Source organism: Dermacentor albipictus, chromosome 4 (assembly GCF_038994185.2).
Source record: "Dermacentor albipictus isolate Rhodes 1998 colony chromosome 4, USDA_Dalb.pri_finalv2, whole genome shotgun sequence".
Lineage (NCBI taxonomy): Eukaryota > Metazoa > Arthropoda > Arachnida > Ixodida > Ixodidae > Dermacentor > Dermacentor albipictus.
Window position 1 is genome coordinate 143,975,179 of NC_091824.1, and position 23,768 is coordinate 143,998,946.

At 46.4% G+C, this 23,768-nt stretch overlaps 1 protein-coding gene across 4 annotated transcripts in view; it reads right to left on the reverse strand.

Annotated features, from left to right (window-relative positions):
• Positions 1-2,900: 2,900 nt before the first annotated feature.
• The window catches only part of LOC139059379 (DC-STAMP domain-containing protein 2), a 106,393-nt gene continuing 85,525 nt past the window's right edge, over positions 2,901-23,768 (reverse strand). For all 4 annotated transcript variants that reach the window (XM_070537702.1, XM_070537703.1, XM_070537701.1 and 1 more), the window contains 5 exons: positions 22,239-22,415; positions 19,425-19,662; positions 15,274-15,401; positions 8,475-8,574; positions 2,901-3,263 (listed from right to left, as the gene is read on the reverse strand). In XM_070537702.1, coding sequence (XP_070393803.1) covers positions 3,101-3,263; positions 8,475-8,574; positions 15,274-15,401; positions 19,425-19,662; positions 22,239-22,415 — 806 coding nt within the window. In that variant the 3' untranslated portion in view covers positions 2,901-3,100. The remainder of the gene's footprint in view (positions 3,264-8,474; positions 8,575-15,273; positions 15,402-19,424; positions 19,663-22,238; positions 22,416-23,768) is intronic.

A 23,768-nucleotide genomic window follows, 5' to 3' on the forward strand; every position in this document is an offset into this window, starting at 1 on the left:
AAGGCGCTTCCTCTTTGCACTCGCTTTCATGTCGCCTTCTCGTGCCTCGTGCTGGCCGGTACACATTTCGTCGGCCCGGATCGGTCTCTTACCCGCACAGTCTGAGTGATTCTCACTTAAATCAACACTCGCTCTGCCTCGACTGGCGGACAGCTCAACCGACTCTGGCACAATGCAGCAGGCTTTACTCGAGTTAGACCACTCGCACTCTTGCGAACTGCCCTCTGCTACATTGCCCAGCGCACGCTGTGCATCGGCACACAGCCCGTCGGTATCGATCGCTGTCTCACGCGCACAGTCCGAATGATTAATAACTGAATCATCCCTCTCTAGGCTACCTAGACTGGCGGAGAGCCGCACCGATCCCTGAACAAGGCAGTTGTTCTCTCGTGAGCTACGGAGCTCGCCACCCCGAGAACTATTCTCAACTGCATCGTCCAGCTCGCACTTCACTTCTGCACGCACCTCTGGCTCTACATGGGTGCTCGCGTCTGGCGCGTCAACAGTACCCTTTCCTTCGCTAGCAACTTCTCTAACATTACCAGCGACGCTCACACGCGGTAACTGTGCCAATTTGTTCGCAGCTGGCCTAGCTGTCTCCACAGTCATCTGTTGGCACAGCACCTCGTCGCTCTCACTACGGCCTTTAACGGCCTCTGTTGCCACTAAGGCATCGTTAGCAGCTAGCCCTTTCCCTTCACTTATGACTCTGCAGCTAATCTCACAGGCACTACGCTTTTCGTCGGCTTCTGGCGAAAATCCGCTCGATGCTGCCTCATTCTTTCGCTCTGTACTACCTACAGAATTCTCAGACAGCCGTTGTCTCTGTGCCAATAACTGATCACACTGCTGTATCTCTTTGCTCAGTGCTGCCTTCTCTCTCTCATACTTTTCCTCTCGCTCACGTTCGCGTTCCTTCTCACGTTCGTGACGCTGACACCTAAGAGTAAGTTCTTGAAGCTCCTGCTTCCGTTCATTCTCGCGTTCTTCACGCTGACGCTCACTCCTAAGCTCACGACGCTCTCGCAAACGTACACGACGCACACGCTCCCGTGGCTCCTGTATCACCTCCCAAGCAAGCGCAATGCTTTTGTCATCATTGCCACTATCATTAATCGCCTTTATGATAGCTGGCGTTTCCATCCGTTCGTCCGCCTCAACTCCCAAATCGTCGCACACCAACAACAAGTCTAACCTCGTCAACCTTCTAAGATCCATGGCAGCTGCCCCGACAGGTGGTTAAAACTGTTTTCCTTACCTAATTTGTGCAAACACACAATGCAACAAACTCCCGATTCCCAGAACTATCAAAATTGAACACACAACCTTTGAGTCTGGCGAATCATAAGGAAAAAAACCACGCGCTCACTTACGGTTGCAGCACCCTGCCATCCGATTCATCTGTCCGCTGTTGCCGGTTCCTCCGGACTCCCTGGGTCGAAGGCTCGCTCCTTCTTCGCTACTCCCAGTTTCTTCGGACCTCTTTCGACGAAGGCTCTCTCTTCTTCGCTCTTCCCGGTTCCTTAGGATCTGTCTCGACGAAGGTTGATACGTAGCGCTGCCACCAGCTGATGCATTCGGAGGCGATCCTACCGCTGCCAACCAGATGTAGGGGTTGGAGGACGGGACGTCGGGATGGAAACCACAAACTTGGGATGGTTTTATTCTGCATTATTTACAAGGAGGTGAGCGTCAATTAACATTCGTACAGTCATTACGGGCCGGCAGCAACTCGGACGCTGCGGCCCGCGGCAAGAAGTTCGAGAGAGTTGAATCAGGGAGTCAGAGCATGTCCCAGAATGCTCAGGTCTCTCTGGAAGGCTTCTTATAAACCCTTCGAGCACTGCAAGTCACGTCATGTTTGACCAATGGGAGAGTCCACTCCGATGACGCCACTTTCAGCCAATGGTAGGCGCCCGTGTCGTGGTGTCACACCTGGCGGCTTGCTGCGGTCTTGCCTCGCAGACTGGCAATGCACTTCGAACGAGGAGAAGGGGAGGGCTGCTCATGCTCCATTGTCGGATGCCCACCTGCTAATCCCGGCGGCGCACGAACTTGTTGGCACGTGAACTTGTTGCCTTAAACTTGTTTGCTCGGCCGCTTCTCTGGAATGCGCTTTCCTGCTTCTGCATTCCTCAATTAGCTGTGCTGCGACTCGAAGTGGTTTGGGGAACTCGAAGTAATCGCAGGAAACAGCTCCATATCTAACAGTACGCGCGGCTCATCTGTAAATTCAGCCACAACGCATTGTGCGGCGGGGCAACGTAAGAGAGTATTTTGAAAAAATGCCCAAGCCTGCACCACTAGTATAGCAGGATAATCAACAACAGTTTCATCGCCTAGACCTGCTGTAAACACTATAACAACGCAGAACGTGGCTTGTGAAATCCAGTCGTCTACAGCGAGCTCGCCGTTGCCTTCAACGCACTGGTATCAGCGATGCTCTAAGGCCATCGCACTGAAGAAACTGAAAAGGGCTCGTACGAAATTTCAACAAACAGTCGCAGAGACGAAGACTACAATCCAGAAGCCCTTCCTGAAGCTGCGGAGCCTCCCGCGGTGCTGGTGTTCACGCATTTCGCACATGATTTATGATTTTATCTCGCGGCATTCTTTTTTTTTCATATGTGTTACCAAATAACAGGCATGTATTGAATTAATTGTGTGGTTTGATTTAAGACAGTGACATTCCACGATGAACGTAAATCATCGTTTTACCCCACTGACATCGTACTTGCAAGTAATCGCAAGAAAAAGCTTAGGGATAGGTTATGCATAAAGTAATTTAGCAGACAAACACAGCTACTAACTGCATCGAGGTTCCTGCGACGCATCCATAAAAACGAAAAGAACGATTACGGCTACAGAACTGACATAAATGCTGGATAAAAAATATGAGCTGAATGTTTCACTGGTATATTTACAGTAAACTATAGCATTGAAGAGAATCAGACGCATTTTGGATGCTGCGTATCACTGAGTACTAGCCTTGAGTTGATCAACGTTGGAAAGCACAAACGAACCAGGTCTGTATCTTAGAGGAAAACAAATGGAAACAGTTCTTGTTCCTTTGCACCTATACGCAAGCTGCAACAACTGCTCAGACGTCCAAGAACTGCAACGGCCGCGGTGTTTCCGCACCCCAAGTGCCCTCGGCCATGCGAGCAGTGGCGGAAGACCTCCGTCGGAGAAAGTCACGAATCGTCTCGAACTCGTCGGATTCGCTCGAGTCTCCTTCATCGCACTCGACTTCGCTCGAGTCCCTGAAAAGTCGAGAAGGCTAAAATGTGACGCGTCACGAAGCCACTCGTTACGTCAGACAGAACAGAGAGAGAGAGAGAGAGAGAGAAACGTTTATTAAACGAAACAGTGTCCCGAGCGAGGCAGGGTATCACCCTAAGGTGGGAGGGCTCCTTAGTCCAGGAACCCTCTGGCTTCGACTGCCCTCTTGGCCCTGGCGACGAGTTGTCGCTGGTCTTCCAGGTCCCCGAGGGTTAGCTTGGCCTCCCACGTTTCGAATAGGTCGTTTGCTTCTATTGCTCGTTTTGCGTGCGTTTCTGGTTGCATTTCGCTGCCTTCCTGCCACGGGCATTCCAGGAGCAAGTGTGCCAGAGTGTCGGGTACGTTGCAAAGTGGGCAGAGGTAGCCGTGGAGCGTCGGGTAGAGGCGATGCATTATCGTTCCGTGCGTGTACGTATTACTGTACGTGTACGTATTATTAGACAGAACAAGAAATTTTTTTAACAGTTTTTGGGAGAGGAGACAGAATCTCAAACAAACAGTTCCGGAACATTTTGTTTTTCGAGCACATGCTACCGCGTGCTAGGTGCCACGAAAACTCTCAAGCCGAAGTTCATAAAACTCGAAGATAGTGAAGTAAAATAGGGACGCCGTTAAGTGGCCGCGAGCGAGCGCGTCCCCCCTTCTATAGTGGCGGCTTAATAATTCGCTCGTCACATTAGCATAATCACGGTCTAAAATGGGGTCCAGTTCATCACCACCACTCTCTCAACTTTCCAGAGCAGGGCGTCGGCGTAATGGCGCTTCAACTGCCGCACTTTCTCGCATGCAAGGTGGCTTTGATTTTGCAGCATGATGGAATCGAAAGAAGAGATCTCCAAGTGTCAGTAACTAGTACAGCACTGGGTAATACCTAAATAGCATCACATTCTACGAGGATCTCCATCCTGCTGTATTTCTTCGTTTGTGACCAGCAATAAGCGCTAGCCGTTAACTCGGCATTTCTGCGCTGCAGTTCAAAGTATCCTTGAGGGGGCAGTTCTTCCTTATACGCATCTTCGTTTCAAAGGTTAAGTAGGTTACAATTGAACAGCCATTGATAACGTAGTAGACATACGCGAAAACCATGAATAAAACGCATTAAAGTCATTTCACTTCCCTACCCCTGTCTTTGCTTGGCTGCTAGATTTATAATGATTGTATATTATTCCTTAGTATCTCTGTTCTCTCTCTATCTCTCTCACTGTTGTCACAAAGGCCGTAGTCGATGGAGGGGAGTGTCGAAAAACGCGCATCATTGTCTACAGTACCGCCTTTTCCGAAAATGTGCAGCCCACTGTGACCATATCGAGAATGAGCGTGGTTCCATCTCACCGCGCTGAAATAGTAGAAAATTCTCTGACCCTGGGCACGCTCTAGGAGCAGTAGCCTGCCGTGATGGCAGGCTACTGAAGTTTTGTTATGAAACCTAATTATACAGCCACCATGATGATAATGTCGAGAAGACGACGACGGTCTCTCATATGAAGTCAATGACAATGGCGTCAGAAGCTGTAGCACGTTCCCACTGAGATCTACATTATGAAGCAAATTTCAAAAAAAAACGAAATGCTTCACCCTTGAATCTGCAGAGGGTGGCCGTCATCTACACCGGGCATGCCTTGCAGGGACAAATACATTCCCAGATAATGCACTCGCAGATGTAAAGAAATTACTAACCTGAATGCTATGAAGGATGGCGCGAGGGCAATGGCTCAAGGAGGGAGGGGAATTAGCCGAGAACTGGATGGCTTATCTAAAGAATCTTTAAATTCATTGAATGTGGAAACCTTGAAATAATGGAAGCGAAATGAATTGCAATGCAACCACACTGGTATAAGCAGAAGGAGAGAATGAGAAAGAGTACGAGCGCCGTAATAATGGCGTTGAGCTACGCTTCTTTCTTCTTTTGTTCGGAACAGGCGGTACGCGCCGAAAAATACGGTATTTCTTTCCCGTCGCTGTGCACACCCTTTCCGCGCGCTCTGTCGCGACGGTGACCTTTCTCCTACCGAAGATCGTCGTCTGCTTTCTTTCATTACTTCTTTTTCTCTGTCTTCGAGTAAACGTAGTACGCAATCAGACATTCGTTATTCCAGAAAAGGTACGCATAATAACAGCACAAGTAAGTGCATATTAGCTTACATGCCTTGTTTTGGGCTCTAAAACAACGCCGTCTTGAAGACTTCTGGCCACAAGTTCTTTCTCTCTCTCTTTCGATTCCTTCTCTCTTTTGGTACACATGCACTCCAAATCATAATTAGGTATTCAGACCTTCTCTTTGGTTCGTGTTCTACTAATTGTGATACCGTTTACACAAGAAAAGAAAGGCCCTTCGTAGGAAGAAACTAAAGTTTCACGCGCCTTATTCTTGAAGCCCGGCCTCGGGTAATCATATCACCCGAGCGCGTGCTGCCAATAAAGCTGCTGTGGTAGCTCCAAAAAGTAACGCTAAGTCCCCACGGTAGTGCAAAGGGCGTTCGGAAGATAAAATCTTCGATTAAGAGCACTTTCAATGATAACAGAGGGCGCGACTTACTATACGCTTACCACTCGTGTATTGTAAGGCGCAACATCAATATTCGATCGCTGCCCACGAGCGCTTTTGAAGCGACTGTCCTCTCCGCGAGTGGGCTTTTCATAGTCGAGTGAAACGACATTCTTTGCAAGGAGTGAACGCGTTGCAGTCTTCGAACAGAAGCTATTGCGTTAGTGGTGAGAAGACTAATTTATTTCACGACAGTAGATGAGTTGTTGTCAAGCGAAGCGTGCAAGAAGAAGACGGGAATTACAGCTTTCTCAAGGTTAACCACACTTTAAGACTAGAGGCACATTAAACGAAGCTGCGTATAGATTTGACTTCGTAGTAAAAGCCCTTCTGCCCGCTCTGTATACTGGCACTCCTAAGATTCGAAAACTAAGCGAACGTTCTCCAACGGAAATTGTAAAGATCGTATCACTGAAGGACCCCTGTACTTCGCTTTGTCGGGACGTATAACAACTTACTTCAAAATAATGTACTAGACTAAATCCTACACTTACAAACAGGTTTTTACTTCTACCAGGTGTAGGACACCACCACGTACCACTTCGTCGAAATGTAGACACTGCAGTCCTCTAACGCTTCTGGGAGACTTGCGGGATGACGAAGTCCTTGGAAAGCGTACCTACACTCTATAGGGCTTTCGAAAAGACGCTGAAAGTACCAGGCTTTGAAGTTTTACATCAAGAACCACTACCGAGGAAAGTTACTGAAGCGCATCTACTAGTTTAGTCAAGGAGCAGCGTATACTGATATAGATGCAGTGATGTAGTGATGTAGATGTAGTAATATAGATGTAGATATAGTGTCCCAACTATGGCATCTATGACGTGTTTTTACGGCTCTCAAATCTGTTCCGGCACAGAGAGCCAGTGAAAACATTTCTTTCGAGATCTGTTTCTATGACCCTGTGGGAGCCGTCACAGGGGCTTGGATTCGGACGCCACCTATTTTTGAAGCTCAGGTAGCACTCGAGTGGAGGAATGTTTGAAAATGCACAGTGAGTGAGGCCCTGGCAACGCTGTTTTCGTGTCACTATATTTACTCTATATCTATTCTCGTCATGTCGTAGAACACAGAGAAGTGTGAATTAATGGAATTGACCCACACAAGCCCACGTGAAAGGCCAGAGAAAATTAAAAATGCAGGCAAAATGAGCCAAGTGAGAGTTGCCCTCCATTAGATTTTTGCGGCTGCAAGGTGCACAATTTGCTCTCCCATGACGTCATATGGCGCCAGCCAATAGCAGCAGGAAATTAGCAGAAGTGGGCGCGCCGTGGTTTCCAAGCCTGGTCAACCTGATGATGGCGTTCCCATGGCCTCTGTGATAGGGCGGCGCGTGGGCTGATCTCGGAGGCCAAGACGTCAATTTTATGTTTGCCATAGCTTCCGCGAGATGGCCGTTCGCAAGCCAAAGTTTTCGGTATCTGATGGGTCGTTCCCGTGGTTGCAACATATCGCCCGTGGCTCTGCGATACTTAGAGTTGTTGCAAAATGCAATGCCTTAGCTTTTTTGCGCAGTACTCGCAATATCGTGCGAACGTAAGCCACCCATTACGTATTTAACCAATCATCATAGCTTCACTCTCGTCGCTTCCAGTCTACGAAGAGCACAGTATCGCCACATCGGGACGATTCCACCGGCGCCGCTGAACAACCTTTCCCTGGTGAGTAGCAAGGCCCCTTTAGAACGGCCCTGAAATATAGCCTTTAAGAGGAAGCTTTAGCTCAAGGGCTCCTATTAAATATATGCGAAAGGAGAAATCGTTTATGTCGGCAACCACTTCACTAAATTTGATTATCTTTGTTACATCTAGAAGAAAGGGTTAAAATCTAGTGGCTGTAGCAAGCAGATTCTTTATTTATATCGTGTATTTTTTTTAAATGTCGATATTGGCAAAAGTTCAGAAAACGAAACTATGTAGTTTTGCATTCTGTAACTAAGCAATAAAATCACACTTCTGTATTATGCACTTAATAATACACATAAAAGCGAACAAACTTGATTGAACATACGCCGCTTTAAAACATAGTACTACTTTGTAAGCAGTACGTTTGCAAAACCCTCAGAAACATTGAGCGCATTCATGTAAGCTGTTTACTTATGCGTCAAATTTGCCCGCTTTAAATGCTCTAACGAAGGCAGTTTACACTGTTTTTGGTGCAGATTCATCGATTTATATAGACATCGCGCTACTACTTTTTTTATAATTTACAATATTTCGGCAGTTTATGTAAAACGTGCCAGGCGCTAAATAAAAGCTATGCTTCTTATAGTCACGAGCTCTTAAATTCTTCTGTGAAGTGCAACAAATTTCATTCAACTTAGTCAAACGGTTGTCTCACAAAAGCACTTCTGCGTCGTGCCTGTATTTGAATAGGGAAATCGAAGTCGGTCCCGAGCTAAAGCTTCCTCTGAAGCTTCAGAAATGTCCCATGTCCCTCAACTTCCACAAGTCCCCGCACCATTAACCTTTTTTCCGCCCTAGCCGATATTATGCACATAAATAAAAATTGCGACGAAGCGCGCCATACGCGATACATCTTGGCATGTATCACTCAGTACCTTAATCTAGATCGAAATAGCGGTATTAAACAGAAGAAGCGAATAGCCGAGTCAAGACAATGTGATGTGGCGGGAGTTGGCGCTCACTTCTCTTCGCTGACGTCGGACAGGTCTCCGTAGTCAGCCGGGTTTAAGCAGACCGTGCACACGTTCTCGAGCTCCTCGAAACACTCCACGCAGTAGACGGCTGCGTGAGAGCAGTTGCATGACAGCGAGCCCATTTGGTGCACTAAGAGGCTGTAAAGTAAGGGATGTGATATGGCTCCAAAGTGAATGATATAAACTGCCTCCGAAGGGGTGTAATAAATAAATAAGTTAAGTAATTTATTAATCGTTTAGTTGAAGGAATGACTCATTAGCCTAGCGGGGAATGAGATGGCAGATGTATGAAAATAAATACACAAATAAAAAGGTAGAAATCACAAATAAGGCGGGAGGCCGAACGGGGAAGGGCAACTTCTCTGTAAAGGCGGTGACGCGAACATGTCTGTAGAACTTTGCATCCCGTTGATTTCATCCACCTTGGTTGTTTGTTTCAAGGAACTTTTGAGGCTTACATACTCCATCTATGTTTCAGATGCTGGTAAGTAACTAAGCCAATTTTAACGCAACAGCGTTAAGGAGACGTATCGCGAAAAAATCCGCCGTCGACGTCTGGCGTCCCGCGTGAGCGTCCAGCGGCCGGACGTTGTTTCAGTGAAAAAGATTCACCGGCCATCCACGTGACGCAAGAATTGTACTGCACTAATTGAATTTCTTAAGCTAAAATACGTGGAAGAATCGTAAACTATGACATTCTCACAACCTACAGACGCGTTAGCTCTCGGTTTGTAATCTGACTATACGAGAAAACTTAATTCTGTTAGGTGAAAATTCAAAGAAACTACTTTTCTGGCGTCTCTGCAATTCACATACCGGCCGCGGCGTCCGCCATTTGGCACGCCGGCACGTCGGCGCATCGGTGTCTCGGGGCTGCGGAATAATCCATTCATCCAGCATATGTATTGTCTCCGCGTGCTACTATTAAATGCGGGACAATTACGCAGTCAATGGCAAAGAAAAGCATCTCTATGGCGGTAGGCGTCAGAAAACACTCTACCATTCATAAGCTAGCTCTGCACTGCCGAAGCACAATTTGACAGATCTACCTACTTTTTTAAAAAAATCTGCTGTCTCTCTATATACAATTCAACGGTTATTACAATATACACAAAAATAAATTTAGCGTTGCGGTGCTACCTAACGACCGGCTTGTAGGGCTTAAGTGTCCAGGGCTTGTTTGCATCGATTTGGCTTTCCCGTAGCTGCACTAAATAGGCGTGAAGTCATACACGCATGAAAAAAGAAATAAAGCTAGAGAGAAAGATTTTGTTTAACGAAGTGAGAGAGGCCTCTCTGGTGCATCATGCTACAACATGCCACTCTTCCCACGAGATAACCTCAATATCTGAAGCACAGCGATTTCGAGAGTACTAAAGAAACTTAAAATGTCCAACCACCTATCCTACTCCTCAATCTGGAACAACATTGTAATGCTCGGACGATGTGAGTGCGAAATTCACTTGGTTTAGTTGGTTGCAAGGTCGCAAGTTTATTTGTTACATGAGAAGTATAATGTGCATGTATCAATGTAATGCTTCAAGGCTCACTTCTACTCGGCCAAACGAGCCCATATTTCAGCATGAGAGTGAGGTGAAAAAATACTTTTCTAAGTGGACTAGCGGAATTCATTCAAAATGTTCTCCGTAGCATAAAGATCGTTATGACGAAGGGCTGCAAGCGCTTTCTCTCTGATCTGCCTCATGCTGGCCCCCATCCGCCTTCCGCGTTCACGTTTCACCTGCAGCACGAAAGCGACCTGAACCACAGGGCGCGAGCAATATCCATTCTGTGAAGAGGGCACGAATGAAAACAGCTGTTCCTTCCTGGCTTGTTCCCGCAAGAACACAGCATGATTTCACCTCTGGGGCCGCAATTAATGATCGCTTCACACGACAGTGACAAGCTACATCAACGGTGAGGGTAAGACTGGACGGCAAAACAAGAGCAGGAGAAGAAACGTGCAAACCCATTGTTAGATGTATGCTTCGGCACCTGGCTCTAAAGGCTTCGCACGAACGTTGTATAAATGTTCTTTTTTTGTTGTTGTTTGTTTGTTTTTCGTTGTTTCATTGCTTGATTACTTGTTTATCGCCAGCTGCAGCCACTTATCGCTGCTCTTTACATACTTTAAGTACCTTTCTTGGCAGCATCTTTGCTGCTCACAGAGGAGAAGCCCAGGCACAAGCTTCTTCGTTGCGCTTTTTGGTGAAGTTTCAATTGGATTCGTGACTCCAGCCAAGCTAAGGAAGGCGGATCGTACTGCTGAATTACTGTTTTGGACGAAGTTGATAACCTTGAGAATGCTGAACTTGCCTTCATGGTTGTGAATCCCTCTTCAATGCCATCATCATCCGTCATCCAGCCTTTATGTCCCTCCCCCCTCCCCCTTTACCTTCCCCCGCTCTTCCTGCCCATGTGCAGAGCAGCTGGTTAGAGCACGCTAGCTCTGGCCGACCTCTCTGCCTTCCTTCAAATACATCCTCTCTCCTCACCTCACTTTGTATGTATGTATGTATGTATGTATGTATGTATGTATGTATGTATGTATGTATGTATGTATGTATGTATGTATGTATGTATGTATGTATGTATGTATGTATGTATGTATGTATGTATGTATGTATGTATGTATGTATGTATGTATGTATGTATGTATGTATGTATGTATGTATGTATGTATGTATGTCCGTCCATCCGTCCGTCCGTCCGCGATCAGTCAGCCAGTGATTTAGCAAATAAGAAAAACATGTGCCGTACGACTATGCATGGCAGAAAAAAGAAAAACTATAAAGAGAAAGAGGAGTACAACATGAATGCACCTGACGATGGGAACAGCTGCATGGTTATGGTCCCCACCTATCGAAGAGAAGTCGCATAGAAGCCACTTGCCTGACGTGACGCGTTTTCTCGCTGAATTTTCGGAGTTGAATGAGGGCAACTAATAACGTGATCGCAAAAAGGGAAAAAAAGGACAGGCTGAAATACTTTCAATTTGTGAAGAACAAAAACAGAGGAAGAAACGAATACAGCACAGGCGACGTGGCGGCATAGTGAAGCGACACACGGAAACCCGAAATAGACACGGAACCAAATTGACAATCAGGTCATTGGGTTGGAAACAACAGGTTTCATAAAGGGCAGAAAAACGTTTCTCTCTGCGGAGAGGTTGACCCTTCATTCGGTTTTCTTTTTCCCATCCGAATCAGCCAGTACTACGATGTACTACAATCAGCGCGCTCATGTGGAGGACGCAGATGTGGCTGCGGTAAGAGAGAGTTAATATTGACCGCTAACTGCACTATTCAACGCGACTACATATGATGTAGTGTTAAGCACAAAATTGTGAAAATTACGCACCCATTATGCTACCCATGAAATAATCTAACCTAAAGGCAATGACAACCGAATAAGGTTGTTGTGAACTTAAACACTATTTTCCTTCTATAGTGTGACAGTAAAATGCGCGAAACTGCGTCAGCTTTTTGCACTTCGCGTTTGGTTTCGTGACGCTGTGTGCCATTATATTAGCGTCTTTAACGGTGCGACATCAAGAACTCCCTTGTGCATATCCACAACATGTTACAGGTGTCCGCAGGGAGAAACTTGGTAAGAATCTAATTAGAATTTATTCACAAACTCTCTGTCCTTTATTGTTCGTATTAGTAGTGTGTTTATTACCGAAAATCTCCGATGTGGGTGGCGGAGTACCACCTTTTTGCGAATTAATTAATCGTAGTGTTGCCTGCCACTCAGTGCAATATTAACATTATAAACGATGCGCAAAAGTAACTAGGACACACGCAAAGAACGACAAGGACATTCTCGCTTCTGTCCCTCTTTCCTTTTGCCCATCGTTTATAATTAATCCGTTCCGAATTGCACAACTTGTATTCGTTTTGCAATATTAACAGATGTACGCTGATTCTGCACGGCAGTATATGCAGAGAACGAGTATATCTGTTTACAAACCAAACCCCACGTCCCAAACAACGACAACCCACGTGCATAGACGAAACGCAAGCCCGCACACCGGTCAAGTCGCTACCCTTAGATTCAGCGCCTGAATTCACAAAGCTTTTCGTTCGTAAGTGTTCAATGTCATTGACCAACCCCCTTGGATGATCATATGTATAACATCAGGATTAGCTCAATCTTTCTCTCATGAAAAAGTCTATCGCAACAGCTTTTTGTGAACATGTGCCGAAGGCTATAAGTGCCGCCAGATCCGGCATTCGAACCTTTCCGCGGCACACTTCTTGTACTGCTTCTTACAAAGCCTGGTCTGCTCTGTTTGTATAGTGTTCTCCGATAACATCATGTTCTGTATCGAACCTAATACGGCGTTAAAGGACGCCTATTGTAACAAGTATGATGCGTTGACGGCATCTTGTTCCCGTGCGAACGAGATCACTTTTGAATTTAATACCAGCACAGCGATGTGCTCACTTTCTTTTTCATTTTATTAGCATTCTCACTGTTGCCACGGGGAGTCCTTAGCGCTTCCGCAACAACTATCACAGTATGGCAGAACGGACTTTCCCTTACGCGTTTGTCCGCTGACCTCCATGCTCCCGACCTAACCATTTTATCCTCACTATGACGCATTGAAATGAGCCAGTGCGCCGTCAATGCGGAAAAAGTATGAGAGAACTCTAGTCACTTCGGCAATATCGCCACCACAAGGAAATTGCGAGTAACCGGCGCGTTTAGCACGCAAAAGTTAAATGTGTAGTGCGAAGCACAACTGAAATATTGCAATTCTCATAAAATAAAACGACATCTTAGGACACACTAAAGCACAAAATATGACCATAAATCGAGCCGTATCTTTGCTTGGGCACTTCCATTTACAGATCATCGTCTGCACACGTGTTCTCTTTTCTTTTCTCGTATCTTTTTTTCTTTATACAGCCGGAGGGCAAGCAAGCACTCGTTGCTCGTTTATTTTGTATGTATACATGCTTTTCTTATCAAAATATTTCGGAGTTATACGCAGAAATACGCGAGGAAGAGGCAGCCCAGAAGGAACGCCTGCACTGCGCCATGTGAACTGCACGAGAATACTTTCACCTACATCAGCCAGAAAATTAATCACCGGGTTTCGCTAAAAGATATATAAAGCTTAAGTATGACGACTGCTACCACCATCGTGTAGACCTTTCGTTCCGCAGAGGCGGACTAAAGGGCAGGAACACAAATGAAAGCGTCCAATATCCCTAATGGTTCTGGAGGAAACATGATATCCAAAAACCTTAGAAAGTACCATGCACACGCAAAAGTGCGCGAGCACGCCAAGGGAAACAACGACAAGGAACCTAGGAGCTCCGCACGTGAACAAGCACGATAAATATTGCCTCCGCGACAACAAGAACTTGATCCCGGAAACCCTCTGTTGCACCTGCATGGTTCCTCTTGCAAACAATGACTCTAAGTTGAAGCAAGCATCCATCATCCCAAGCCGTCGTCGCAAGAAGAGACCTGTTCACCGCCAGACGACACTGCCTTATTATAGCGCACCGTGCTCGAACCGTCACGGCATTCCGCGTTCTGAGAACCGAAGAACGTCTCCATAACTCGACAGAATGACGCTCGTCGATACTCATTCACGAATAAATTTAGGATATGCGCTTAGTCGCACTCACACGCATGACGACTTAACACTCATCGGCATTCGCTCGCGCTCCTACTACCGCCCACACAGACGCATCGACCACTAGCGTCCGTACTCGGTTCCTACTCACGTTCATAATCACGTGACCTGACACTCATAAAGGCTCACTCACGTTCCTACTTGCGCGCGCTTACACTCACTGGTACTCGATAGCGTTTATGCGCGTACTCACGCCCAATCACGCTAACTCCTGCACGCTCGCGTTCGCATTAAAATCCACTTCCACTAACTCATGTTCATACTAAGAGGTACTCCTTCACGCTCGCGTCCACTCCACCTTTCGTGTGCCCACTCCCGTTAGTGCTCACGTCCACTCACACTAGGTGGCGCTCACTTTCGTTCACAGTCACATCCGCCCCCCTCATGCCCTTCACACTGACGACAGTGAGTGACAGTGGATTAGGGAAAGCAAGAAGGTGCACTCATGAGCGCACGAGTATGCCGACCTATAATTACGTCGTCAAACACGCCTTGGAATTGCTTTCTCAAACCTTGAGGTCATCGCGCAGTGCTATCGGGCGCGCGGCAATTATTTTTGCTGTCATGTGAACTGCCACGCATTACAATGAATCCAAATTATAGATGGGACGATTTAGTGCGACGGGACTGCTACATAAAACAATTATTTTTCGCTCCAGAGAGAACCGTGTATAACATCGTCGACCTTTTCCTTCGTGTTCTTTGCTATTTCCTTCGCTAATGATATGTACAGCATCATGATTGGCTGAAATTTTCTCTTACGAACAATTCTAGGGTAAGAGCTTTTTTTGTGAATATGGGCCACACAACAAAACTTCTTCCACTATAAGTGTTTACAAGAGATAGTGCCAACTAATATTGATATTGGACCTATTATTAGCGAAAGCGACTGGTCATTAGCAAACAGCTGTCATACGAAAGAAAAGCTTTGTGAATACAGCCCGACCGAAGCTTTTTGAGCCCATTTACTGTTACCATCTTCGAAGAATTTCCTTTTGCAATGTCAATGTTTATGAATTTATTGGCAATAACCATGTCTTCATGCGTGATTCGTTGGTCGAATAAAAAAAGCTAGAGCACAGACTGTGATAAAATAATGACGTCCGCGAATTAAGAGGCCGGCAAAGTACTTACCCCTACATGTCGGTGTCAAACATTGGCGGAAAGCTTCCTCATCGTCCATTGCGCCGGAAGTTCCGCAAGAGAGACAGTGCTTTCGACGTATACCGACGAGATTTAACGCTTTCCGGACCACAGGGAGTCTGCGCGAGAAAGTAGGGAAGCACCTAAATATTTACCTACAGAGCGCAAGAAAAACTTATTGAGCATGCGTCACCACTGTGTGAATCAGAGTACACTACGCTTTAAGACGAACAAAGGAGCACAAAAAGGATAAAAGAAATAAACGTACCAAAAGAAGAACGCATGAAAATAAGGTCCCGAGAACGTAGTTTCTGCGGAAACCGCGACGCTTCAGTGGAGCATATTGTCACATAATTCTCTGAATATACCCATCAGCTGGTTGACCTACGTGACCGTTCGCACATCCTTGGCCGACGTCTTTTCACAGTGAACAAAGTGCCAGGACCATGGCCATCACCTGATAAGCAGAGGGGTTCAGTCAGTGCCCTTCGCTATTTTTAGGGGATGCTAACCTCATAGATTTCACATGAGTTATGTCACCCGATTTGTTTGCTCATTAGTACTTTCACTCTTTCTCTCTCTAACTCTCTCTCTATCTTTTCTGCTACTTCTTTTGCCTTCTATATCGTTTCTTCTCGTACTACATCTTCTTCTTCTCTATATCTTTCTCTTTTCTGTTTTTTTTTTCAAGTCGAGGCCGTGTTGCAATGATTTCTTCCTCCTCTCTCTCTCTCTCTTCGTTTCTTTTTTCGTTTTTCAAGTCATGGCTGTGTTGTCTCGGGAATTGGACCGTACTTCCGGTGCCGGCTGAGTTCATGAGTTCGCGTGTGTGGTGCCTGTTGGCATTTGCTTCCTGCTTTCTTTTCCTTCCGTATTTTTGCCTATGTAGAGTACCTGAGATTTCGGGACAGCCGGCGTTAAAGAGGCACACCTTCTCTCTTTCATTTTTTTTTTTTTTACACTTGAAATAATGAATAAGCCTCAAAACTGGGTGAGGTGACTCGATTACTTCAAACTTTGATTTAAATTTTATTTATGACCACATGGCAATGATCAACACCAGGGCTTAATGCGCCTACGACGGAGCCACGAGTGGAATATCAAAGTGCCTAGAAGACTACCTTTCTTTTCCATTTTCTTTATATTCACCAAATTTTGACCAATTTGCTATTTTAAGCTGCAAGCCAGCGATTGACCACTGCACAGCCAACGCATTTTAACTTTGCACAAGTTCATCGTTTCATGACTACTCCTCTTTGGGCTAGTTGAAGATGTACTATGTTATGTAGTTGGAGCTATGCGGAGGTGCCAGAGTTACGGGGCTCTCTGGCTGAAATTGCGCGAACTGCTTGCCAATCAGGATCCCTACTCCCTGAGCTCGAAGTTGAAGCCTGCATCACCTTTGCGGAGTCTCTCCAGCCTCTCGCATAACTTTAGCCCGAAACAATTGCCGTCGTATTTGGATGTCCTGAGGCATTATCGAATCCTTATTTTCTGTACTTCAATCTTTCACCTTTCCCTAACTTTATTGAGTCGTGACTACTTTTGTAGTGTCAACGAAGGCGAAAACCACCTATTTTGGCGGTTCTCACACGACGAACAAAGCTCGATTTCAGGCGCGCAAGAAAGTAAGTTTTGAAAGGTCCAATGACTCTCTACAGAATCTCCCGTGGAGAACACCGACGGTATAGTTTCTTGTAGAAACTCAGCTGCGGGTAGAGCCCCGCACATTCTCCCTGTTTTGGCCTCAGAAATTCCTCTTCAGATTTTTCACCGCTGGGGTGCCCAACTCTGCTTATTTGGTAAGGCATTCGAGAGGCACATTCCTGCCGCATTGCTAGCGATTCCGTTCGTCTACTAAGTTTTTCAACCAACGAGGTCGTCTTCGTGCTTTCCTTCGTCGTAATCGTGTTCCCCTGAGCTCACAAAATTAGAGATCGCTTACGTTTCTGCACATCGCCGTAGCGTCAGAATTACTTAGGCCCCGGGCCATTATCGTTATACGATATACAAAAACTCGGTATTGCGCTGTAATTGCATCGGTTCAGTAGTCTTATGATTCGTTATGATTCGGAAGTTGGGCTTTCCTGGTCTGGATGGACTTGCTGCCGTGCACTTTTTTTTTTTTCAGGTAGGTCACATGACGATGTGCGTCACAGTCTCCTGAAAACTCACCTTAAAACCCGTTAAGTGTTTCTCATAAAGACAGGGCAATGAGAGGACTAAGTGCGAACGTACACGGCCGGCAGAACGTCATTCACGCAGCATGCATCGCAAGAAACAGCAGCTTCGACGAGAGACACTTCCCACGGTCGTTCATAAGGAACAGACATATACAGGGACCCAACTGCGACTCCCATATCCAACGTTTAAAGGCATGTGAAGCGCGTAAGGACTTTTATAGGGCAACCAGACTGCCCATTTAGAATGAAAGTTTGTTGTTGTCGTCATTGCCGTCGTTGTCGTCTTCGTCGTCGTTGCCGTTGTCGTCGTCGTCGTTGTCGTCGTCGTCATTGTCGTTGTCGTCCTTGTCGTCGTCGTCGTTGTCGTCGTCGTCGTTGTCGTCGTCGTCGTTGTCGTTGTCGTCGTTGTCGTCGTTGTCGTCGTTGTCGTCGTCTTTGTCGTTGTCGTCGTCTTTGTCGTTGTCGTCGTCTTTGTCGTTGTCGTTGTCGTTGTCGTCGTCGTCGTCTTTGTCGTTGTCGTCGTCGTCGTCTTTGTCGTTGTCGTTGTCGTCGTCGTCGTCGTCGTCGTCGTCGTCGTCGTCGTCGTCGTCGTCGTCGTTGTCGTCGTTGTCGTCGTTGTCGTTGTCGTTGTCGTTGTCGTTGTCGTTGTCGTTGTTGTTGTTGTTTCAGAAATTGGTTGAAAACTAGTCGTATTCCTGAAAAACACAATTCTTCAACTTTGCAAATCTGCAACGTAAAGTTATATCACAATTCCTCAAACTGCATCTATTAAAGCGTCTAAAGCAGAAACGGTTTTTTCTTTTAGTTTGCAGTTGCCGTCATATTCGTTCTTCTTTTTTGTATATTTAGCTGATAACAGTCAAATGAGCTGTTACCCAACACCTCTATACTTGTAACCTGCCACCACCTTTAGCGCCTTCAGGTAATGGCAATGGTAACATGGAAAATAAATAGGTTAATCACTAGGTTACTATGTCGCTTTCTCTGTTACGCTGTTACGGTAAGCACAAAGTTATTTCTCGCTGCTCTACATCTGCCTGTATCTCTGTCTCTTTAGAAGAGGAAAGGGCTTCTAGTCGAATCGATGCCGCTTTTTTAGCGCATTCTTACGCAGCTGATGACACGAGGTCGCACTGAAGTTTCAAACACTGGGACTTCTTTCTGTGTAATATCCAAACATGTACGTACTGCTAATGATGAAACTCAAAATTGAGACCGAATTCAACACAACCGGTTAATCTAGGTTTTCCGTCGGTTACGGATCAGCAATAAAAAAATTTGCGCGAAAAAAAAAAAACTTCCATCCGGAAGTTTTTGGATCCCGGCACACACTGGAATGAGCACCCCCAACGAAGCGGCTCACGGCGTTGCTCGAGGCCTGACTCACCGAGCAGCATCGGAGGAAGAGCCCCCGCGGGGTACTGCAAACGTCTGGGCATGGGAGGATCGTATGACCACTTTTCACGACATCACGGCACACTACCAATTACAAAGACGCATATACCCATTCCCTCACGCTATGTTAGACAGGACGCAAGCAGTACACTTCAGACAATTACAAACAGACTCTTACAGAAACCCCAGACTCATGCACGCCATGTATCCAGACATGTACACTACAAACAGATGCACATCGTGTGGCGAGGTTGCCACACTAAATCACATTTTATGGGAGTGTCGGGACCTAAAAACAAGTCGGGCAGTGCCGACCCCTCCGTCTCTTCCACCGCCAGCCTCCAGTCACGCTGGATGACCGCACTGCTCAGCTCTGACCTGACAGCACAACTCTGGGCCGTCCAGCGAGCCGAGGAAGCCCCTTCGAGACAAGGTCTCGGAACCGCGTCCGCGGCGGGTGCCCAGACCCAATAAAAGAGGCCGGACTCAAATCTTGCTGATTTTAAATAAAAGTTTACGCTCTCTCCATCCGGAGCCCAATAAGCGCAGCCCGCGATAACGCACCGCGCGAGCAGCATGTCCACCAGGCCGGGCGCCCTGTCATCGCTGGCGTCCCAGCGCAGCCGCAGCGCCCTGCGAGCCCCCGTCAGCCAACCGGTGCGCAGCGAGAGCACGTGCGCGTGCAGCCAGGCGGCCCGGGCGCGCTCCCGGTCCGGGTGGAAGGCGGACGCCACCACGTGACGCAGCCGCAGCCCGTACGTCTGGCCCACGATCAGGGCGACCCCCAGGAGGTACACTACGCCTGCATCACGCGCACGCTTTCTTTTATGTTTGAGCCATCACAGCATAGGTAGGCCCAGAGTCACGATCGCAGTAGACTCCATTGAGTCATTCAATCATTCGTCCCCAGGGTATGTTTTGAGCTTGCGAGTGATTTCAGACCTTCGACGGGTGTATGTAAAAAACGCACACAAGAGCCATCGTCCCATGCCGATTAGACCACTGAAGACAAAGCCCATCAGTTAGACGTAGAAAATATAAAAGCGTAACGACTCAAAGTCAAGGTGCGCTGGCTTCGCGTTATTGGGAGATGGCATGTTGACATCTGTCTATACTATACCAAAGGAAGAAGTGTTCGCTCAACAACTGAATAGCTAATAAATCCTATAGCTGCTCAGCTAAAATTGCGGACAAGCGAACGATACCACTAAGTGCTCTGTAAGATTCTTAAACGTTTTCCAACACCAAGAGCTAGAAAATGTCGCTGTTGTGTCCCGCACGTGCAATTTCCAACTGCCACAACTGCATTTCACGTCTGTTCCTACTCAGACGTCAAAACTAGTTATTGGCGTTGTTGTTTTCTTTTCTTTCCTTTTTTCATTTACGCATTTCTTGTTTATTCTAAAGGGCTGATAAACCGTACCCCTCAAATAATCTGACCGAGGCCGTTTAACTTCTTAGGATATGTTCTATTAATGACGTCGTCCAGATAACTAATAACACGTTATTTAAAATCCGTTTATACGCAGATGACTGCGTTCTGTATTCAAATATAAATAATGCATGCGACCAGCTCACTCTAAATAATGTGTTTTCTTCTTTCTGTGATTGGAGCAACACATGGCAGATGAGGTTAAATTTTAGCAAAACTGTATCGATGACATTCACTAACAAGAAAAATCCTTTCCGTTTTTCGTACACTAACAACACACATCAACTAACGCACGTGAACGAGTTGAAGTACCTAGGTGTAACGTTCTGTTCAAACTTGAATTGGTCTAAGCATGTAGAATTAACTTGCTCCAAGGCACTCAGGAAACTCGGGTTCTTAAAACGTACATTAAAAGATGCAACCAAAAACTGCAAGCTGACGGCGTACAAATCTTTAGTAAGGCCTGTACTTGAATATGCATCGTGTTAGATATGGAGCTGGTTCCTGCGATTACTTCGAGTTCCCCAGACCACATCGGATTGCAGCACAGCTAATTGAGGAATGCAGAAGCAGGAAAGCGCATTCCAGAGAAGCGGCCGAGCAGACAAGTTTAAGGCAACGAGTTTACATGCCAACAAGTTCGTGCGCCGCCGGGATTAGCAGGTGGGCATCCGACAATGAAGCAGGTGCAGCCCTCCCCTTCTCTTTGTTCGAAGTGCATTGCCAGTCTGCGATGCAAGACCGCAGCAAGCCGCCAGGTGTGACACCACGACACGGGCGCCTACCATTGGCTGAAAGTGGCGTCATCGGAGTGGACTCTCCCATTGGTCAAACATGACGTGACTTGCAGTGCTCGAAGGGTTTATAAGAAGCCTTCCAGAGAGACCTGAGTTTCTGGGACATGCCCTGTTTCCCTGTTTCACCTCTCTCGAACCTCTTGCAGCGGGCCGCAGCGTCCGAGTTGCTGCCGGCCCGTAATGTCAGTACAAATGTTAGTTGTCGCTCACCTCTCTTGTATATAATGTAGAATAAATTCCTCCCAAGTTTTGGGTTTCCATCCCGAAGTCCCGTCCTCCAACCCCTACAATCGGCGGTCTGGTCGCCACACTTCGCCGAAGACATCATTAAACTTGAAAATGTGCAGAAAAAAGCAATAAGATTTATATATAAGCGTTATGACCGTCACTTCTCTCCCACAGTTCACGCCCGCACGTTATCACTTGACACACTTGAACACAAACGCATATGTGATCGCATTATCCTACTTCACAAGATTATCAACAAGCGTATTTATGTTGACGCCCCCTTTTCTTTCGCCAGTTCTTCAGCACGTGTCACGCGCCGTTCCAACCCGCTTAACATCGTGCCGTTTATGCCGTTTTTAGACAGCTTCAAATTTTCATTTTTTTTTTCCTTTCACAGTCGAATTGTGGAACGATTTAGATGGCACATTACGTGAAATGTCTGTTGATCATTTTGTGCGAGAATTGCCAAATCATGTATTTTCTTCACGATACTGTACTGTTTTCTCTGTAAATCTTTGCACTCACATTTGTCATCATGCACTTTCCTAATATTGTTTATGTATAATCTTCTGTGCCACTCCTGCAATGTCCCAATTCATGGGATAGCAGTATTTGTAAATAAATAAATAAAATAAATATTTAAGCTTTATCGTTGAAAAAAATAAAAGTTGTAACACAAATAATGGTTACGTGTTGGTTGCTTTTGGTGAGTATATAATATTTCGGTATAAACTGTGATGATTCAAATTATGAGCACAAATAAGTTATAAACTATTCGTACGGTACTCGACAGCAAGACTGCATACGTGGTGGGTACTTCTTGTTTACTTCGCAAAGCTGCCAAGCCTCTCCCTTATATGATTTCCTAGAAAAAGGAAATTGCTAAAAAAAGAAGCAAGGAAACGAAAGTCGGTGCCGAACCTATCCACTGATACATATCGATGTCCGGTGGGTATGGCCTCAGCAGACAGTTCTGTACGTTGGTGGCTGGCAATGTGGACTCGAGGAGGCTCGACGGGCTGAGGGAGTCCGCCACTTGCCGGTACATGTCAGCCAACGGGCCCCGGCCTTGAACGTGTAGCTTCATTTGTGTGGGCACTGCAACCCAATGCGACTTGATCACAGAGAACTACAATGAGAAACGATCAATTAAAGTCACATCCGCTCACGATGAACCAAATCGCATATCCATTTCGCGAACTGAATCATGTCACGGCTTAGTGGCACGAACCCCGCCAATGGCAGCTCGTGTGCAAATACTTTAAGCGCACTGTGCAAGGTCCTTAAGCCTCAGCTATGTCGGACTCGGCCTGTCGCTCTGATTCGTTGTGTGTATTCACTTTAAACGACGCCGTTCACGTGGATTCAAGCGAAGGACCTAGGCGCCAATTCGTACCGTAGAACGAGTGTATGTGACGTTGTTTAAAAGCCAGCGGTTGCGGTATGTCAGAAAGGCGTAGCTGATGTCTGAAAATTAACTTTGACCACCTACATGGTTCTACGTATGCGTGTTTTTATGCACATAAATATAAGCGCACGAGTTTCGTTTCTTCCAGCTTCATCGGAATGCGACAGCCGCGGCTGGGAGTCCAGCCCTCGACTTCGTGCTGCGGTTACGCGACCACGGTTTATGTAACAAAAATAACGCGACCCCATCCTAGTGCGCTCGAGGGCGCGCGTGCAAAGCGCGCTTCAACGCAGTGCTACCTTTGCGGACTCTCCACTTAGGGTAGGCGCCATCGTAACTGTAGTGGTCGTAGATTCTGTGGAGGTGGCCACTCGGTACACGGACGCACCGATCACAAAGCCGCCGAAAGGCACGATCTCGCTGTAACGCCGCACCTCTCGACTGTACAACTGGCGGGATACATTCCAGAACGCCCTGACGGAAGCGACGACGCGTCGCGGCATGTGCAGAAAACGGGGAACACGCGCGTACGAAAAGAATTTGTTTCACCGTAGTTGTGAACGTTTGGACAGCATCTAATATGTATGGACGCAATTTCCACCTGATGAGTGAATTGTATTTGTGACTTGTATTTCTGAATTAAATTGTATCTTGAATTGTAATTTGAATTCGAGCGAATTCACTTTTTTCTTACCTTAGTAGGCTATAACTTCGCATGAATTTTTGTTCTAATTGGTTCAAGGTATTTGTTCTGTCATCGCTTTCTACCTTAGATCACAATAAGTTTGTTTCTATGCATTTCCGGAAAATGGAATTCATTTATAACGATGTACTGTGCTGTGTATTGTGTTTGTTTCTTTTTTCTGATGTAAGGAATGCCGCTGTACTGCTGTCAAGTGCATGGGGGCCTGCGGCTTTGTCAAACTGTCATTTATGACAGCCTTTTCTGCTGGCCTCCAGTGTCATGTACCCCCCATGTGACACAAATAAAGACATTATTATTATTATTATTATTATTATTATTATTATTATTATTATTATTA